The following is an 18,649-nucleotide window of genomic DNA, read 5'->3' on the forward strand; positions in this document are numbered from 1 at the left end:
CTGTGGGCACCTACACTCACCTGTGCCCATTCCTTCACACACATAATTAAACTTAAAATGTTTTTAAATTTCATTCTCAGAAAACTGGATGACTGTTGGTCATTTGCTCGAGGCCGATTTGCAGCCATGGGAAGCAGTTCTTGTGTACGGCTTTTGAAAGCGGAGGGGGTAAGAATACCATTCCTGCTCTACAAGAAAATCTCTCTGGACAGAACGGCCTCTTAATTTCTATTATTTTCCGCATCCAGTAGGGTCCCTGCAGGTCTGTATGAGAATTTAACAGTGGAGCTAACAATCTGTTCTCATGGTTTCAGAGATGTGTGAGCACAAACTTTGAAGAAAAACTACAGCACATTCCATGCAGTGAGTAGCCACTAAAGCAAGTTGCCTACTCTCTTTGGCCCTGACTTCATTTTTCTCTTCTCCCTAGCTTTATTCTATTTATTCTAATAAAACCTACAATAATTTCAAGATGTATTTTGGAGAGCAATATAATATCTTATTTTTTTGCCTTTTTAATTAGCCATTTTCTTGTCCCAGCCCATCTTTTCTCACTAGGTTATAATGCTGGATTCAGTAGCTTTCTGGGTCCCAAACACTACCTGGCTTGGGCTCTTCCTTTCCTCTCTTCCAAGCCAGTTAATCTCCTGCTCCTTCTCTCTTCTTCTGTCTTCCTGTCAACCATATTCCTTTATCCCAGCAACTACACTAGTAAGCCATAGAGGCGGGGCAGTGGTGGTGCACTAGAGAGGAATATAAAGTGGGATGAGACAGGAACTCACTCTCCCAGTCTGAAGATTTCATAGAGGTAAGAACTCTCTAGTGGCTTGGGTGTTTTGCTTCTCTGATCTTTCAGCTTGAATCCCAGTATCTGTCTCTGGGTTTTTATTTGTGCTACATTTAGGATCCCCTACCTGTCAGTGTCTGGAGCTAAGAGCAAGACAGGTTAAGAACAAGTATGTAGGGCTTGAGAAGTGCTTCTTACCTATTGTGTTAGTACCAGGGAGAAGGCAGAATGGTGTCAAGTGTTAGTACGTAATTCTACAAGTGTGCATATGACTGTATCCTAGTGATTTTTACATGTGTATATGTGTATGAGTTATTGTGTGTAGATTTCTGTGTGAGGTTGTATGACATGTAAGCATTAGTGTGTCCATTTGAGTGTGTATAGTGTGAGTACAAAGAGTACGTAGTGTATTGTGTGTATTGTATTTGTAAAGCTGTGATTGTGGACTTGTGATTTAAGTGCAAGTGTGTGTGTGTTTGTGCACAGGAGTGCAATAATGTGTAACAGATGTGAGGGTGTATATGTGTATGAGTTGGGTGGGTAAGTGCAAGAATGGAAATGGTATACAAAGTGAGAATTTGTTAATTTGTCGGTGTGAACATGTTTGAGGATGCAGATGTGTGTATGAGCATTGTGACTGAAAGTGTGCAACCATGTATAGTTAGTTGTGTGTGAGATTTTGTGTGGCTGGGTGATTATTTAAAGTTGTGTCAATGTGCACAGCTGTGAGTTTTCATTAATTTGAAAGAATGTGAATTTTTTGTACATGTGTGATTTTTACTCCAAAATGGATGGAGCAGTAGGTCCTCTTGCTATGTGGGATAAACCAGGCTCAGATAAGCACACTTTTCTAAGTGGAGTCTAGAAATGAAATACAATTGATAGTGAAGGTGGAGAACTGGGAAAGAAGAATGAGATGGGGTGGGGTGGAAAGAAGAGCATATGAAATGGAATGGGGCTGAGTATAATTAGATGCATTGTATGCACACAATATTACAATGAAATCCATTTTATAAAAATAATGTGCTATTAAGAGGGTAGAATTCTAAGCAGGGATGGATTTTTTTTCAGAAGGAAGTTTTCTGAGCATTAGGTTTTTATAGTAAGGGAAATATCAGAAATACTATTTTGTTATTTATATAAAGTGTGCACACTACTTAGCATAGTAAATGTACATAAATGTGAGCATTGATGTTCTAAAATAATGGACACCCACTGCCATATTTTAAATATTTGGTGTAAATTTTTCATTTTCTTGGCTTTACTTTAGAATTTATCTCATTGGAAAATATCTTCAACTATCTAGGAGTGTATGTCAGATCATGTGTTCCCAAATTACACACTGGGTTTATAATTTTATAGTGTAAAATGTTAATGTATTTTCATTGTATTGTTTCCTGAAGAAAAACGTGCAATAGAGGGTTTAAGAGGTCAAAATGAACAATACTTTTAAAGCCAATACAACTGAGTTTTTCAGAGCAAGGTCACAGTGGTCAGCAGTCCTCACACACTAGTCATACATAGCCTTGCACAGAACTGAGGGTAATTCTTGCATCAGAAGTAGCCTGGAGGAAGGGTACCAAAGTCTGAGCTGAAAGCAGGACTTGATCATGTGTTAACTGAATACCTGCAGTACTGTGGGGAGGGGGGTAAAGTGCAGGAGCTGTGAACTCATGTGGCTCTCCAGCAATGAACCGAGGTAGTGTTAGAGAAGACCTGGGATTTAGAGGTTCTGGTTCTTAGACATCAGCATGTTTGTAAAATTTGAAAACGAGGGTGTCAAAGCATTCTTGGCAGTGTGTCAAGACTGACCTACTGTCAAACTGACAGATCCTGCAAGAACCTTAGCATGTGCTTTGTAAAGGACTCATTTTGTTGGCTTAGAAACTGGTAGAGCTGCTACAGTTCTACACTACACTAGTAAAATAAAACAAATAGCTTTATTTATTAAAACACAAAATATTACTATAGCTAGACACTAAGCCATCAGCCTTCTGTCTTCCCCTCAGTTCCTGCTGCCTAAAGGCAAATCAGTCTCCAGACACTCAACACTTGATCCAAAAACTTGCCTTCTCTCAGCTCTTGAGACCAACAGGAAAGGGGTTCCAAGACCAATAGAAAGGCCATTGAGGGAGGGGAATTTTCACAGTCAGAGGAATCTGCTCCAAGGTGCCCTCTAATCAGTTATACAATACTAGATGGTCAGCCTTGAAATGGCATACATATAAAGCAACACTAAGGAGGGTTTAGCAAGGTTGTGTGTTTGTGTGTGTTGTAATAACAAAGGAAACAGAGGCCAAGGATTTGAGAGGTAGCAAGGGGCAGTAGGCCACAGAAGTTAGAGAAAAAAAAAACGGAATGGGGGAAGGGGAAGATGATGTAATTACATTTTAATAAAACTTATCTCCTTAAATAACATATCAGGTCTGTTTCTTTAATTATCCATCAAATTGTCCTGAAGTATCATGCTACCCTAGTCTTAATATTTTTTCATCTTTGGTTCCTGTTCATTTATGATTGGCACCTTCCAGATTCCAGTTCCTAAAATTTCAAATAATGCTGGCAAAGGGATGCCAGTCACGATCTCCTTCTACCACAGGCTGTTAGGTCACCCAAAGTAAGGCCCTGCATTTCACCTACTCTAAGCATGAACCTAAGGGACCCATGCAGCTCATTTATTACCCCTGTTCAGCTTCCAGACAAGACTGATCATCAGCCCAGTCCCAAACACAGGGCTCCAGGTCCTTGAAGGGGAAATGTTATGCTAAATATGTAAATTAAATGCTAATTTGTTAAGAGTTGAGGGTAAGAAATGGGTCTTACAACTGAATGTGCAACAACCAAATTAACTAGATAAAAACAGGGCTCTAAAAATAAATTAGTGGAGGATGGAGATGGCTCAGAAGTCTTTGAGTTCAATTCCCAGCCACCATCCACAGTGAGATCTGGTGCCCTCTTCTGGCATACAGACAGGCTTGAAACACAGTCAATAACCCATGCTGCGCACCACCTCAGGGAGAAATATCCTATACTAACACACACACAATTCAAGAACAGACGCAATGCACACCACATTGGTAAATTGTCAGGAGTTGTCAGAGGTCATTCGGCTGATTCTAGAAGTGGAGCAGTCTCCCGCTGCACCATTTCAGACCCAGACACGTTTGTCTTAGTGTCCTCCAAGGCCCTCGTTGACAGATGGGGGTGGTTCCCCACCACTCTGACAGGCAGAGTAAACCAGTCCAGGAGTAAAATGTCCTTGAAATCAGTCTGAAGATAATTCCCAACAGTTCTTACTGCTGTTTATTCCATAATATTGAGGTGACCAGAGTAAAAAGACAATTCAGACGTTCAGTCACAGCAAGCTGACCCAGGGCAGAGAGGCCACTTTCCATTGAACCTCCAGCAACTGCCCCAACTCTCCCAGTCCACTTCTGCAGGATACTCTTGCATCTCTTCTGGTGTGTCTCTGCTATTTGTTCTTTTACCGGGAAGCCTCACCTGAGGAGCACTCTGCTCTGCCCAAAGACTCCACGGGAATGCCACTCTGCTGTCCTACCAAGCCTTCCATTAGTTTCTGTTGGGTGTTTTATGCACCTGACTTGATGTGCGGCTTTCTATCATCTGTCACTTGCTATTTAGTCTTTGGGTTTGGTCTGCTGGACACTTAGCATTTTGCTTTCTACTGCTGTGATAGATTATGACAAAGAGCAACACAGTGAGAAGAGTTTCTTTAGTTTCCTTAGTTTGCAAGTCCCAATCACAATCCATCACCAAGGGAAGCCAAGTGGAAACTAACATGACAACTTCAAAAGGAAAAACTTAATCCTCTACCCTTTACACCCACCTGTAGCTGTCACAACTGCAGCGATACTTTATTTGTATTTTTCAATAAAGCTTGCCTGAAAATCAGAGTGCAAAGTTAAGCGACTAGAGGCCAGGAAGTGGTAGTACACACCTTTAATCCCAGGATTTGGAAAACAGAGGCAGACAGATCCCTGTGAATTCAAGGCTATTCTGGGATACACAAGATTGGTCCACAAACAGATCCAAGGTGGTGCCACCTACACCTTTAATCCAGTGTCTGGCAGTCACATGCTTTTAATCCCAGCACTGGAGAGCTGGAGACAGGAGTGATATGACTGAGCGGTGAGAGGAAAATAAAGGGGAAGAGAGAGGAACTCATTGGAGTGTGGAGTCTGAGGTCTGGTGGAGACAGTGCGGTCTAGGCAGTCTGAGGACCGCCAGAGGTAAAGGTCTCTCTAGTGGCTTATCGTTCTGATTCTCTGATCTTCAACTTTAATCCCTATATCTGTCTCTGAGTTTTTATTATTCGTACTACACACAATCTCTTAAAAATTACTGTAGATATTTCCTATTAATATCTATACTAAAAGTATTGATTTAAACTCAGTCATCAGAGTGCTCTAAATTTAAGTGTTTACTTTTATCAGACTTTCATATTTTCAAGTATATTCTACTAGCAAGTTTCTTTTCGTTTGAATAACTAACTCCCTTTTGCATTTCTTTAATAAGTCAAGAGGTGAGGTCATCTCATAGCTTTTGTCTCTGAGACTTTTATTTTTGAAGGTCAGTTTTGTTGGCAGGTAGGGTTTTGCTCAGCACTCTGAATGTATGTTATTCTGAGCTAATGGCCATTACAGTCCATCACCACCTCACTTTCACCAAAGAAGAGTGGAGGTGGGGAGTCTGTCCTTTACTGCATTTTAAGGTGGTTCTAAAGCCATGCTCTGTGCTTGCTTCCCTCTTCCCCCCAACGAGTTTGTATCTTCAAGCTCTGCTGGCGGAATGTGGGCAAATACCACATAGGGAATGTACAAACTATCTTTTCTATCCAACTCAATACTATTATCCTATATCTACGTTCTTTGTTCTTATATGCCTTGCCTAATTTGATTTGTCAGTCTTTGCATACATATACAGTAGAAGAAATAAACCAATTAAAACTCAAAAGCCACAGTAAACTAATTTGCTGAGACTAGAACTGTGAGGAATTCAATCTGGATGTCATTGATGAGATACCACTTTATAGTGGTAGTAATGAGGCTATAAATCTCACATAAAACACACAGGAAGTCTGTAGAGTCACTATGAATTTTAAAAACTTTAAAAAAATGTTCTAAAACCTAAGAGTTGGGATGACTGCACAGAAAAAAAGTCTTTGGTCTATATATTTTATAATGAACAAGTTTTATAACATGAAAATTACAACCCAATGTGACTAAAACTGTTTTAAGTAAGGTTAGATAAACGCATTACCAATGATTTCCATATGTATGTGTATGAATATGCAGAGAATGAGGGAAAGAAGAGTGAGCACATGAACGTGAGTGACAATGGAGACAGCAAAAAGCAATAAAAATTTAAACAACATATGAGTCTAGATAAAATATATAAAGGAGCTCTACCAACATTTTCATTTTTAGTTTGAATTGTTATCAAAACTTAAGATTATTTTAAAAAGCCAAGAATATCATGTAACAAGGTCCCTTTAATTATACCTATTTTCTTCAATGAAGACCATATACATCCTCCATGAGCAAACTGAATGCAATTTTAATAGTTCCTTCAAGAATGTAATTTGGTTATAACACCAATACAATGCACTCTACATTCTACTGACTTAAATATGAAACTACTGATGAATCGTGTAATATGTGCAGATGCACAGCCTTCCAAATCTGACAAGGCAGTAGTTGAAAGACCACTTTGACAGGAATTGAGTTTTTGGTTTCATTGTGATTTTGAGATTAAAGGTAATTATACAATTATTCAGAATATATTTTGTTACTTATTTACATCATAAAATACTGCTGTTCTAAAACCATTCCGTCAGTGAGACAATAGAATCTGAAAGAAAATGAGCACTCATGCTGCATTTTAAAGACATTACAAGCATTTAAATTCTGATGCTATCTTTATGTTTACAATTCAAATAGCTCCTTTTAAAGGCCATTTTACATGGTGAATCAAGAACAGAATTAAGTACATCTTAATGTTTTCCACTGATGTATGTAGAAATCCATTTACCCATGGCATTTTTTTTTTCCAAAGCGAAATATTACTATCAGGAGATGATAGTTTTTCAATTATTTTAGCTTGAAAATTTAAAAAAAAAATACTTACCAGTAGATAAAGGCACAATTTTTACTCACTTCAAGTAATCAACCACAAAATGATTGCTTACTTTCAACATGATTGATTGACATTTTTCAAACAATCTGTCTTTAATCCTGACAGCTCTTTATTTATTATGTTTCATGTACTTGCTATGGGTTACTAGTCTCCAATGGGTGTCATCATGGGAATAACCAAAATATGATAATATGACAGAAGGCTGACAAAGTGTTTCTCATCCTTGAATTATATACCAAGTCAAGAATGGGGGTTGAAGAGTGCAGCAAAAAAGAGACTGCAGGGCAACTTATATCCTTGTAATAAAACCAGCAATATCAAGAGAGTTATCATCTCACTTCCAATTTCTTCCCCTCAAGAACAATTTGAATCTCTTTGGCATCCAAAGTCTCATAAGTCAACAATGCTTCTGCTAGATTCTTATGCTCTTTCGCATGAGTTTTCAAGATATGTTTTGCTCGTTCATATGACTCCTGAAAGAGAAAAGCATGAAGAAAAAAATGAAGAAATGCAATAACCATAGGTAAGGAGAAAATAAAACCAATGAGGTGTTGATTTCTACTTTTAAAAGCACTTAAAAGCTTTGTTCCAAAATACAAACTGTTTGTACGTAAGAATATAAACAGCACATGGAATGTGTCACAATAGACAAGTTTGGAAAATGTTTCGAGAGAGTCTCTGCCTTTCTAGAATGTTCATTTTTTCTGTTGTAACTAGCTTGGGCATTTCTTTCTTTACCCTCCAGCAGTTAATTAAAGCCTGGCTGCTTCCTTGGAAGACCTGCTTTCCTGAAATTCTTACTCTTATTCCAAATACTTCTTTGTTCCCATCATCATTTAAGATCTTTAGTAACCCCTCTCTTGCAGAAAGTACTACTCCTGAAAGTCAAACCATCTGAGTATTAGCTACAAGCCATCTGACTAATACTGATTACATTCCTCATTCAATGGACACTGCCACCCAGTCAGATCTTTTCCTTCATCCCAACAGCCACCTTAAGAGATGGGTAACTTCAGTATCTAAGAACACAAAGCAACCTTACTAGTAAGCTCCAGACCAACATCCCTATTTCTAACTTAGAGTCTTCATTATGATATCCAAATTCAGTAGCTTCTTATTAAACAAAAGCAATCTACCCACACCAATAACTTGCATCCCAGTTTGGTCTCCCAGTTCTTCAGTTAATGGCACAAACAATACAGTTACCAGAGGCAGAAATCTGGAAAATGGTTTCAACAGCTCTCTTACCTTTCTTATCTGATACATAATATTTTATGTCTATGTAGCCAAGGGTGTCCATGAACTTCTAATCCTCCTGCCTCTGCTTTCTAAGTGCTGAGGTTGTAGGTATATGCTACCATGCCTCGTTTCTGTGGTGCTGGGAATTGAACTCAGTGTTTTGTGCATGCTAGGTAATTACTACCAAATGAACCACATCCCCAAATTTTCATCGGTATCTCTTGTGCACACTCAGGGTTTCTTCAACTCTATATTTTATAGGGTGAGATTTAGAATCAGTAGTTATCATCAACTTGATTTTATTTGCAGTCCTGGGACTAAACCTAAAGCATTTCATAAAGTACAAGCACTCTGGACTAGAGCTGTTAACTGCCCATCACCACGTTACCATTTTTAAAGTACGTAGGCACATTTTGTAAAATAACAAAAAAAAAAAAAAAAATCAAGCTCAGAAAAATATTACCCGCAGAAGAATTCTTATTTCTTGTTCAATGGCAGATTGCGTTTCAGGACTTAGTGTTCCTGCATCACTGTAGGTCATGACTCCAAGCTAAAATCAAAATGCATAAATTGAACAAATTACGACCAAGAAGTTTAGCACAGTAAGTAGTAGCCTATATATAAACTGGGGACAAGAAATGCACATAAAAATGTTGAGTACAATGAAATATCATTCTATGGAAACCATAAGGACAAATAAAAATAGCAAACGAGGGTATGATAGAAAATTAAAGTCCTTTAAGTGTCTTCTCAGAAAACTCTGATAGCTCTCCCAAATCTAGATCACAATGTAATCTAGAATTACAATGAAATAAAAAATATAAGTTCAGAAAGATGAAAGAGTTAATTTAGCAATTTATTAATTCAAGAGGTCTAAGTAGAAAAAAATCTCTATTACTACTCAGAGCAATACTTAGAATTAAGTCTCAAATTAGGAACCAGACAATGAAAAAGAATGTTATCAATTCATAAGTCTATCAAAGAATGACATGGGAAATAAACTACCTTTTCACTCATTCCAAATCTGGTAACCATCCTCTTTGCAATTTGCGTTGCATTATCAAAATCACTAGAAGCACCTAGACATAAACAAACAAACAAACAAACAAATACCTTCTGAAAATCTTTAAAAGAATAAATATAAATATTTCAAGTAATATACTATGAAAAACCAACCTGTTGTAATATGATCCGTTCCAAATATAAGCTCCTCTGCCACTCTTCCTCCCATGCTAACATCCATTTGTGCAAGCAGCTGGGCCCTGGTCTCATTCCATCTGTCATTTTCAGGCAATAGTGAAACCTATACGGATTAATAATAACCACATAATAAAAAGGAAAGGCATTCAGACACACTTCTGAAATCGGTATACTCATAACCAAGGCTATTCAGTGTTTCCACACTATTTGATAGACATGGCCAACAAGTAACTTAATACATGAAAGCTTTATGACATGAAACCCACATGAAAAACAAAGAAAATCCTCTGTACAGGTGCATCTTACAAACAATAGCTACATAATGCTGCAATAGGACTTTTTTTTTCCAGCTGCATAAAAATATTCAAGCAGTCATACATTAAAAAGATTCAAGAACGAAGCACGTACTGAAAAGCATCTTAGAACTACAGAACCAGTTGCTACGACATAAGATGTGTCTTTATGTCTAGTAGTTTATTTAGATATTTAAAATTATAGTCTATAATCACTCTTCAATTGTATTTTTGTGGAAATATGTAACCCAAAATATATTATAAAACTACTCTGATCAATTATAGCAAATGGATCTTATTTCAATACTGTTCAAGAAATCAAAAAGGATAAAAAAAAAATCATTGGGAAGTCGCAGTCTCCCTAAACAACTTTTTAGAAAGTTTTATTTGAAAGTAAATTTTAAAACAAGAAAATGAGGTACAGAAGGCAAGGTGGCTCAAACATGTGATTCCATGACTTGTAAAAGTGAGGCAGGAGGATTACCACAAGTTTCAGGCCTGTTCAGGGTACATAGAGTTAAGTTACAGAGTCGATTACAAAGTAAGCAAGCAAAACTAAACTAAACTGGTACATGGTTTAGTGCTGAGAGCCAGATTCCCATGCCTGAGTCTCTTGGGCTCAAACCACAGTCACTGGGTAGGGTAGGGTCTTTGGGAACTTACATGTCCAAGAGTTGGCCCCCGAGGCATGATTGTAGCTTTATTGATTGGCATTGCATCCTTTGTGTAATACGCAATAATAGCATGACCAGATTCATGATAGGCTGTTATGGTTTTGTTTTTGTTATCAATTTCCACACTTCTTCTTTCTGGTCCTAAGATAAATACCATACTATATTAGGAACTGCTAAAATAGTAGCCTATAATCCCAGAACTCCAGAGGTAAGAGAATAATAGGTTCCAGGCTAGCCCATGATTCACTGTGATAACAGGAAGGCAGAAACACACACACACACACACACAGAATACATGAGGACTCATTCCAGAGACTGGAGGCATTGTGGTTCACAGCAGTAATCTCAGCTGTCAGGAGGCTAAGGCAAGATGATTACCATGAGTTCACAGGCAGCCTGAGGTACATGAGCTTAAATAAGGGCCAGCTGATCAGTTTGGATTATAGCATGACAGTCAGTCTTCAAAAAAAAAAAAAAAAAAAAAAAAATAGGGCAGGGTGAAAAGAAAGAAAAAGATGACCTGCAGAACAAGGGGATGAGAAGGAAGACATACCCATTAGAATTTTATCCTTAGAAAACTCTAGTTCCTTCATGGTAACCATTTCTTTTCCGTCAACAGCTGCCTTTAATGCAGCTTGGTTCACAAGATTCTCCAACTCTGCTCCAGAAAACCCAACAGTACCACGAGCTATGATTTCTGGATCAACAGCTACAGACAAAGAGAACAGCATAAGGAATCTCCCATTGCTACACAGAAGCTCTTCCACTGAACTCACGTTTGGAGGTAGAAAAAAGCACGGTTACTCTGAGTTACAACTTAAAATATATATCTTAAAACTAAAATTAAATTCACTGAAACTAATGCCATTGTATGCAAATAATACTAATTAGTATTTATTGGTAATAATGTTATTGTTAATAATAATTTCTGGCAACAATAAAACATCTAGAAAAGTTCTAGGTTTTATTAACTTTCTGGAAACAAAACAAAAAGTGGACTTACTAAAAATGAAATTAGAAACTTCAAATATGACCTACGCTGGGCCTGGCGAGATGGCCCAGCAGTTAAGAACACCAACTGCTCTTGCAGAGAACCCAGCACCCACAGGGCAGCTCCTCTTCTGGCCTCTACTGGTACTGCGCATGTGGTATAAATACATACAGTTTACAAAGATAAAAATAAATATGTCCTATGCTAATGTCCAGCCTGACCACAAATTGAAAAGGCACGCTCACCATCAAATTCTGTTCTCTTAAATATCACTTTCAAACACCTTGGTCTCCCTTTATTATAGGAAACAAACAGGTGGATTAAAGACAGTCTTGAAAATACTGCAGCTTATGCTATGGTCACTTGTTTTCAAGTGACTCCACGTGTCTATGTGCCTTGCTCCATGTTTTGCTTTTTCCTAAATGGAGTCTTTTTTTTTTTTGTATTTTATATATATATGCCTGTCTATAAACCCCAAACCAAATTTCCTTTGGGATCAGAATTCAAGAATAAAATACTTTCAAGGATATACACAAACTGAAGAATGCACATAAAAATGGGAATAAAGAGAATGAAAAAATTAACTAGTTTTAGGCATAAACCAAAAAAGGACCATAAACAGGATGGCTAGATAAATTCCCATTTTACAGAAATATTAATATCAAAATCAAGGAATTGAACTCACATTTGTCGAACTTTATTTTATTGAGATACCATTTCAAAATTTCAGTCCGACCCCTCACATCTGGTCTGGGAACTGTAACTTGCATGTCAAAACGACCAGGACGTATTAAGGCACTGAGGGAAAATTAAAAAGATACATTTAAATTGATAATCTGAAGATGCCAGCATACACTAAACATGTGACAGGGAAACAACGTCAACCAAAGATAAGGCAGAAAGACAGACTTCTGAATATCAATGTTCACACGGTTCCCTCAGAAGCACGGTGACAGTAAGTCTCAGAAGGACCCACAACCACAGGACTCAAAAAGCTAAGGAGTACTAGACCAACCCAGACTATGCAGTGTAAGCTGATGTGAAATAATAATGAGCAGAAGGCAGAACAAAGGTTCATTCGGATACATGTGCAACTAAGGCAGCACTATCTATCCTCCCCCACGTCAAGTCCCCTCCCTCTTCCCCTTTCCCACTTCAGATCCTCTCTACTGCAGTTGTACCCTTCTCCGATGGTCCTGTTTCTGCTTTCTTGGTTTGTGCAGTTATGTACTCAGGTCTGAAGATTTGGAGATGGATGTGTGGTTTCTATACTTAGTCATGCCTGGTACTGGAAACTATTCAGTTGCCCAAGGTCAGTAAAGAACTGTGAAGGAGAACCTACAAGCACTATTTTACGAAACCAGCACTATCCCTAAGCACATTCTAAGGATTTGTTCTTATACCCACAGAGTGTAACCCTCACTCCTCATCAAGGAAACTTCTCTTTGCGACTGACAGAGATCATCACAGAAAACTACACATGATCAAAATGCAGAGTTGTGGAGCCCAGGGCCAACTGAGACATGCAGAACAAAGCTCCTACACCCTAAGTTCAAGGGCCACTTAGGAAGAGGGGTGGTGAGCGGAAGAGTCAAAGGGTCAGGGAACTTGTAAGACTGTGTTAGCTCCTATATAGACGGTTATCTCCTACACTTAGGGGGTCTCACCACCATGGTTGCCTAAACACGACCTCAACAAGGCTGATGCCATGTTTTGCTACAGTGGACGGGGGAAAGCTTATGAGGTCTCAACCCTAGACAAAGAACTATAGGTAAGTAAAATGCTGAAAACAGGAACAAAAGTCTTTCCTAGGGAAGGGCAGACCAAATGATTATCCAATACTAAATGGTCAGACCTAAAAACCATATATATATATATATGTAACACTATACACACTGAATAGGTTGTATGCACATACTTAGGAATACTCACACACACAAACACCAAAAATTAAAGAAAAAAGGCCATGAATTTGAAAAAAAGCCTGGTTTGGTAGTGCATGCGCATCTGTGTGTGTGTTGCGGGGGGAGGGACCACACGGGAGGACTTGAAGGATGGAAGAGGAAGAAATGATGTGGCTATAGTAGTAAAACAATCACTAACAACACACACTCCCTTCTCAATTGCTATCTAGAATGCTGGACTGTTGTATTAGAAAAGACAAGCTACTAATCACACACAAAAAAACTCTTATAAAATTTTTACATATGGGAGGGGGACAGGTGCAACTTAGGGCAGGTGCCTGTCGAGGCCAGAAGAAAGAGCCGGAGGTACAGTGGTCATAAGCTGGAGGAATGGGTGATGGAAACCAAACAGAGCCACTGCAGAACAGTCTGCCTTCTTCACCACTGAGCCATCTCTAGTCCCTTTCCCAACACAGAAACTTTTAATGCTATAAATTTCACTTTCAAAATGCTTTCTGTTTAAATATGATACATGTTTTCAATATTATTGAGAAGTAAATAATTCACTTGGGTTTTAATATATTAGGTTGTGCAAGCACCACTTTGATTTAATTTTAGAACAATTTTCTATTTTAGGAATTCTATGTCCACTAGTAATTATGTCACAGTCCCCAAGCCTCTTGTAGCTAATCCGTCTCTAGGTTTGCTTATTCTAAACATTCCCTATAAATGGAACTGTGTAAGATTGTATGTTGTGGTAGACTTCTTCTCTTAGTACAATGTCGTAGCACATGACAGTACTTCACACAACTCTTCATACTTACTTATCTAATGCCTCTGGGAAATTTGTGGCACCTATAATGATTACTCCTTCATTGGGTTTGAAACTAGGGAGGAAAAAAATAGTACCATTTCATTGACTGAAGCACAGCTTACATGCGAAAACACCCATATATAAAGCGATCATCATTAACTGTAACTGATAATAAACCATTTAGATAAATCGCAAACCACCTGTTACAGTTACTTAGGAAAACAACCTGACATAAATGGCTCAGGTGCCTAATTAAATATCAAAAAAAAAGTGTTTTTAACTTTACCAATTCAAATTATTTGGTCTTAGACTTCTATTTAATCAAAATGTCTCATGCTGACATTAAGAAAGTTCATTCAGCCGGGCGGTGGTGGCGCACGCCTTTAATCCCAGCACCTGGGAGGCAGAGGCAGGCAGATCTCTGTGAGTTCGAGACCAGCCTGGTCTACAAGAGCTAGTTCCAGGACAGGTTCCAAAACCACAGAGAAACCCTGTCTCAAAAAACCAAAAAAAAAAAAAGAAAAAAAAAAAAAGAAAAAAAAAAAAGAAAAAAAAGAAAGTTCATTCAAGCTGGGCGGTGGTGGCTCATGCCTTTAATCCCAGCATCCAGGAGGCAGAGGCAGGAGGATCTCTGTGAGGACCAGACCAGTCTGGTCTACAAGAGCTAGTTCCAGTACAGGCTCCAAAGCTACAGAGAAACCGTGTCTTCAAAAAACAACAACAACAAAAAGTTCATTCATAGTGACATTTCTTCCTTTCTGTATTATGAACACAGATGTAAGTTTTAACTTGATCACAACACTCGGTCATTAACTAGACGGAAACTAGTGTATTAATCCTTACTTTATGGGAGTTAACCCAGGTTTTCATGTATACTAGTATACTAGAAGCAGATGATCCACGACTGAGCTATACCTATCCTCCATATCTTTCTTTAGACAGTTTGAGCTTGAATCATTGGTTTTTCTCTTACAAATATAATGAATTAAAAATAAGTATACATTTACAATTTCGAGAGAAAGTGATACATCAATTAGTAATACAAAAAACATGAAAGAAAAATTTGACTTCTTACATGAGATGACTGTTGCCTATAACAGTAACATTTAATACCTATACAATGTTACCAAATTCTTCATAAGAACTTACACAAAATCAAGTGTGTAAATATCAAATGCTGAAGATACCTGTTACTCTAAATTATCATTAAATGGAATAAATGCTAATTTTTAAATTATTTCATATATTTAACAAAGATTCAATTACCCATCCATTTCAGCAAGAAGTTGATTAATAGTCTGCCTTGAATATGGATGCATTGGAGATTCAATTCTCTTCCCACCAACAGAATCTAATTCATCAATAAATATAACGCAAGGAGCATTTGCTTTTGCTTCTCCTAAAAAAACAAAAAAAGATTCAAATAAGCTGAAGAAAATTAACACCTTTTAACATAAAAATATTAAGACTATCAGTATAAAAAAAGTCATAGTAGAAAAAAGAGGCCACATTTTACTAGAGTAATAATGCTGGAGGAGGGCTGCACTGAAGAACATGACAGAAAATGAGAGCTGGCAATCCGTTCTTTCCAACTGTACAAATTAATATAACTGGAATTGAAGTTAATAACTTTTAATTATAATGCTTACAGAATCGATAAATAAAATGGAAAACCAAAAACTCAAGAATTAACTTTCAACAGTCCCTACCTTCATCTTGTATACCTACTAAGCCTTATTAAGCCTGTTTTAGAATACAGGGTTTTCAACATAACTCAGTAGAAAATGGACTTTAGTTCAAATTCCGAGAACTCAAAGGTGGAAGAGAACTGACTGCATGGATTACACACACACACACACACACACACCATACATACACACAATAATAATAAAACTAAATAAAGATTACAAATCCATTTTAGTTCTATCATTAAGTTGCTTGAAACTAAAGCCCATTTATTTCAGAAATTCAAAAGAAGAAATTATCAAGAAAAGTGTAAATAAATAAAACATTACTGTTTCTCTAAGTAACAAAAATGTAACATTGTCTAAGATATACACCAAACCTACTAAAAAGATTTCTGATCCTGCTGGCTCCTACACCCACAAACATCTCATCGAATTCTGACCCAGAAGCGTAATAAAAAGGAACATCAGCTTCTCCAGCCACAGCTCGGGCTAGAAGTGTCTTCCCTGTTCCTGGTGGCCCAACCAAAAGAATTCCTAAAAGGAAAAGAAGCAGACAAGAATGATCCATTATTTTTAAATCCCTTGATAAGAACCTTCAACATAATAATTATTAATTTCTATAATAGAAATGACAGTAATGATCAATATTGCCAAACTTGGCAAAGAAACTACGTTTCTACTGTTCACTTCAAGATTTTCTCTACAACTAATTTTCCTGTGCCATCTAAGTATTATTTACAGCCAGGAGAGGCACACACCTTTAATCCCAGCACTAGGGAAGCAGAAGCAGGTGGATCTCTGTGAATTCGAGGCCAGCCTGGTCTACATACTACATTAAGGAGCTTCAGGCCAGCCAGGTACAGAATGAGACTCTGGTTCAAACAAACAAACGAACAGACATAAACATATATGTAAAATTCACACATCAACAAGTAAAACAAGAAAAAATATGAAGACAAAGGAAAACAGAGTACTCATTTTGTACAACATAAAACTCACACTAAAAGACATGCAGCCAAACTGGGCAGTGGTGGCACACATCTTTAATTCCAGCCCTCTGGAGGCAGAGGTGGGTGGGTATCTGTGAAGTCAAAGCCAGCCTGGTTGAAAAATCAAGTTCCAGGACAACCAGGGCTACACAAAGAAACCATCTCAAAAAACAAAAAACAAAAAAAAAAAAAGAAAGAAAAATATGCAGTCAAATATAATGGAAAAATCTTGGTAATATAGTTTCATTAAAGACCAAAAAAAATATTTTCTAGCCATTTGGTATAAAATAAAAAATTTAAAAACCAATGATATTAAAGAAATAATGCGAATTTGGGCTGAATTAGATAAGATTACAGCAATGTCTTTATTCGTAGGTGACACATAGTTGATGTCTACAGCTTTCTTATATTCAAGGGAGAAATGAAATGTACATATAGGCAAACACTGAGAAAATTATTTAACAGAATGTCAAATACTGTTGAGTATAGGGTGAGAATACATCAATATTAACTGCTAGTATTCTAAGATTTCCCAAATACTTAAGTTTTCATACCAATAAGCTTTTCCCATAGTAAGCTGGAAAAGAATTCCTGATCTGTTTAACTCTTGTAATTACATTAAAAAACAACAAAACTATAGTGATGTTACATTTCAATATTAAAAAACTAAAAACAAGCTCAAAAACAGCATAAAGTTTACATTAGTATTACCATGTTTTAAGTGATATCCAACTGGTTTAAGCTGCTTATTAAGTTTGACATATCTTAGTGTATACCTCAAAAATTTTCCATAAATAAGAAATTGAGTATAATTATAGTTTTAAATATTCTCTCTATGCTATTACATCACTGTACCCCTAGGTGGGAAAAGTTTAAGGAAACTTTTCCAGAAGTTTCCAGAAGAGATGCTCAGTGATCTAAAATCTAGCCTTAAACCTGCAGTGCCTTTGGATCATTTAACACAGCTACCAAATACCTGCATGTTAAAGGTTTCCCTAAACTACTGGTGCTATGGCAAAACTGTTAAAACTCAGAGACAGAACCTAGTGGGAAGAGGTGGGTCATTGGAGACAGGCCTTAGGGGATAGATTGTGTCTTGGATGCTATATCATGCTCTCCACTCTGCCCTCTACTCCTTGATTTCTGGTTACTGTGAGGAGACAAGCTTGTGCTACCATGCACTGTATGCCTAGCTTCACCTCAAATCTCAGGGACGCATTAGGACTGTGGATCAAAGCTTCTAAAACTACAAGCCTGAGACCTTCCTTTGAAGACAACAAACAAAAAACAAATTAATCTTTAACGAAGTAATTCCATTCCTAGAAATTTGTTTCTTTTTTTCTTTTTTCTTCAGATAAGAGTCTCCTGTTTTTCAGGCTAACCTCAAATTTCTGATCCTCCTGCTTCTACCGCCCAAGTGTTGGGATTACAGGCTCAGTGTTATCATGATGGAAATCAAATCTTATGCTTGTGCATACTGGATAAACTATATAGACGCAAATGCCCATTAGAAACCTATTCCAAGTAAATAATTAGGCCAAAGGACAAAGCCGGGTTAGAGTGGTCATCAAACTGCTATTTTTAATAGAAAAAAATAGTTTACATAAAAGTATAAATGTTACAAATAATTAGTATGTAGTCTTTATAACTGTAAAGATCATAAGGACAATTTCCACAGTTCCCACTTCTCAGAAATCCTCAAGAATTCTCACATTAAAAAAGGAAATTCTAAGGAGTAGGAGTGTAGCTCAGTGGTATGGTGCTTACCTACTATATACAAAGGAAGTGAGTTTGCTCTTTAGTACAAGAACAAAACAAAAGGAGAACAAAAACATCAGTGCTCAGTGTGACCCTGAGTTGATGCCGGACCCAGATAGGGGTAGTGACATCTGAAAGATCATTACTAGAGCAAAT

At 37.4% G+C, this 18,649-nt stretch overlaps 1 protein-coding gene across 1 annotated transcript in view; it reads right to left on the reverse strand.

Annotated features, from left to right (window-relative positions):
- Nucleotides 1–6,346: 6,346 nt before the first annotated feature.
- The window catches only part of Yme1l1 (YME1 like 1 ATPase), a 35,659-nt gene continuing 23,356 nt past the window's right edge, over nucleotides 6,347–18,649 (reverse strand). Inside the window, exons 10-19 of the mRNA XM_057787484.1 lie at nucleotides 16,128–16,280; nucleotides 15,325–15,457; nucleotides 14,069–14,131; nucleotides 12,026–12,138; nucleotides 10,903–11,058; nucleotides 10,339–10,490; nucleotides 9,359–9,485; nucleotides 9,188–9,261; nucleotides 8,646–8,732; nucleotides 6,347–7,416 (exon numbers count right to left, since the gene is read on the reverse strand). Coding sequence (XP_057643467.1) covers nucleotides 7,273–7,416; nucleotides 8,646–8,732; nucleotides 9,188–9,261; nucleotides 9,359–9,485; nucleotides 10,339–10,490; nucleotides 10,903–11,058; nucleotides 12,026–12,138; nucleotides 14,069–14,131; nucleotides 15,325–15,457; nucleotides 16,128–16,280 — 1,202 coding nt within the window. The 3' untranslated portion in view covers nucleotides 6,347–7,272. The remainder of the gene's footprint in view (nucleotides 7,417–8,645; nucleotides 8,733–9,187; nucleotides 9,262–9,358; nucleotides 9,486–10,338; nucleotides 10,491–10,902; nucleotides 11,059–12,025; nucleotides 12,139–14,068; nucleotides 14,132–15,324; nucleotides 15,458–16,127; nucleotides 16,281–18,649) is intronic.

Source organism: Chionomys nivalis, chromosome 13 (assembly GCF_950005125.1).
Source record: "Chionomys nivalis chromosome 13, mChiNiv1.1, whole genome shotgun sequence".
In the NCBI taxonomy this organism is placed as follows: domain Eukaryota; kingdom Metazoa; phylum Chordata; class Mammalia; order Rodentia; family Cricetidae; genus Chionomys; species Chionomys nivalis.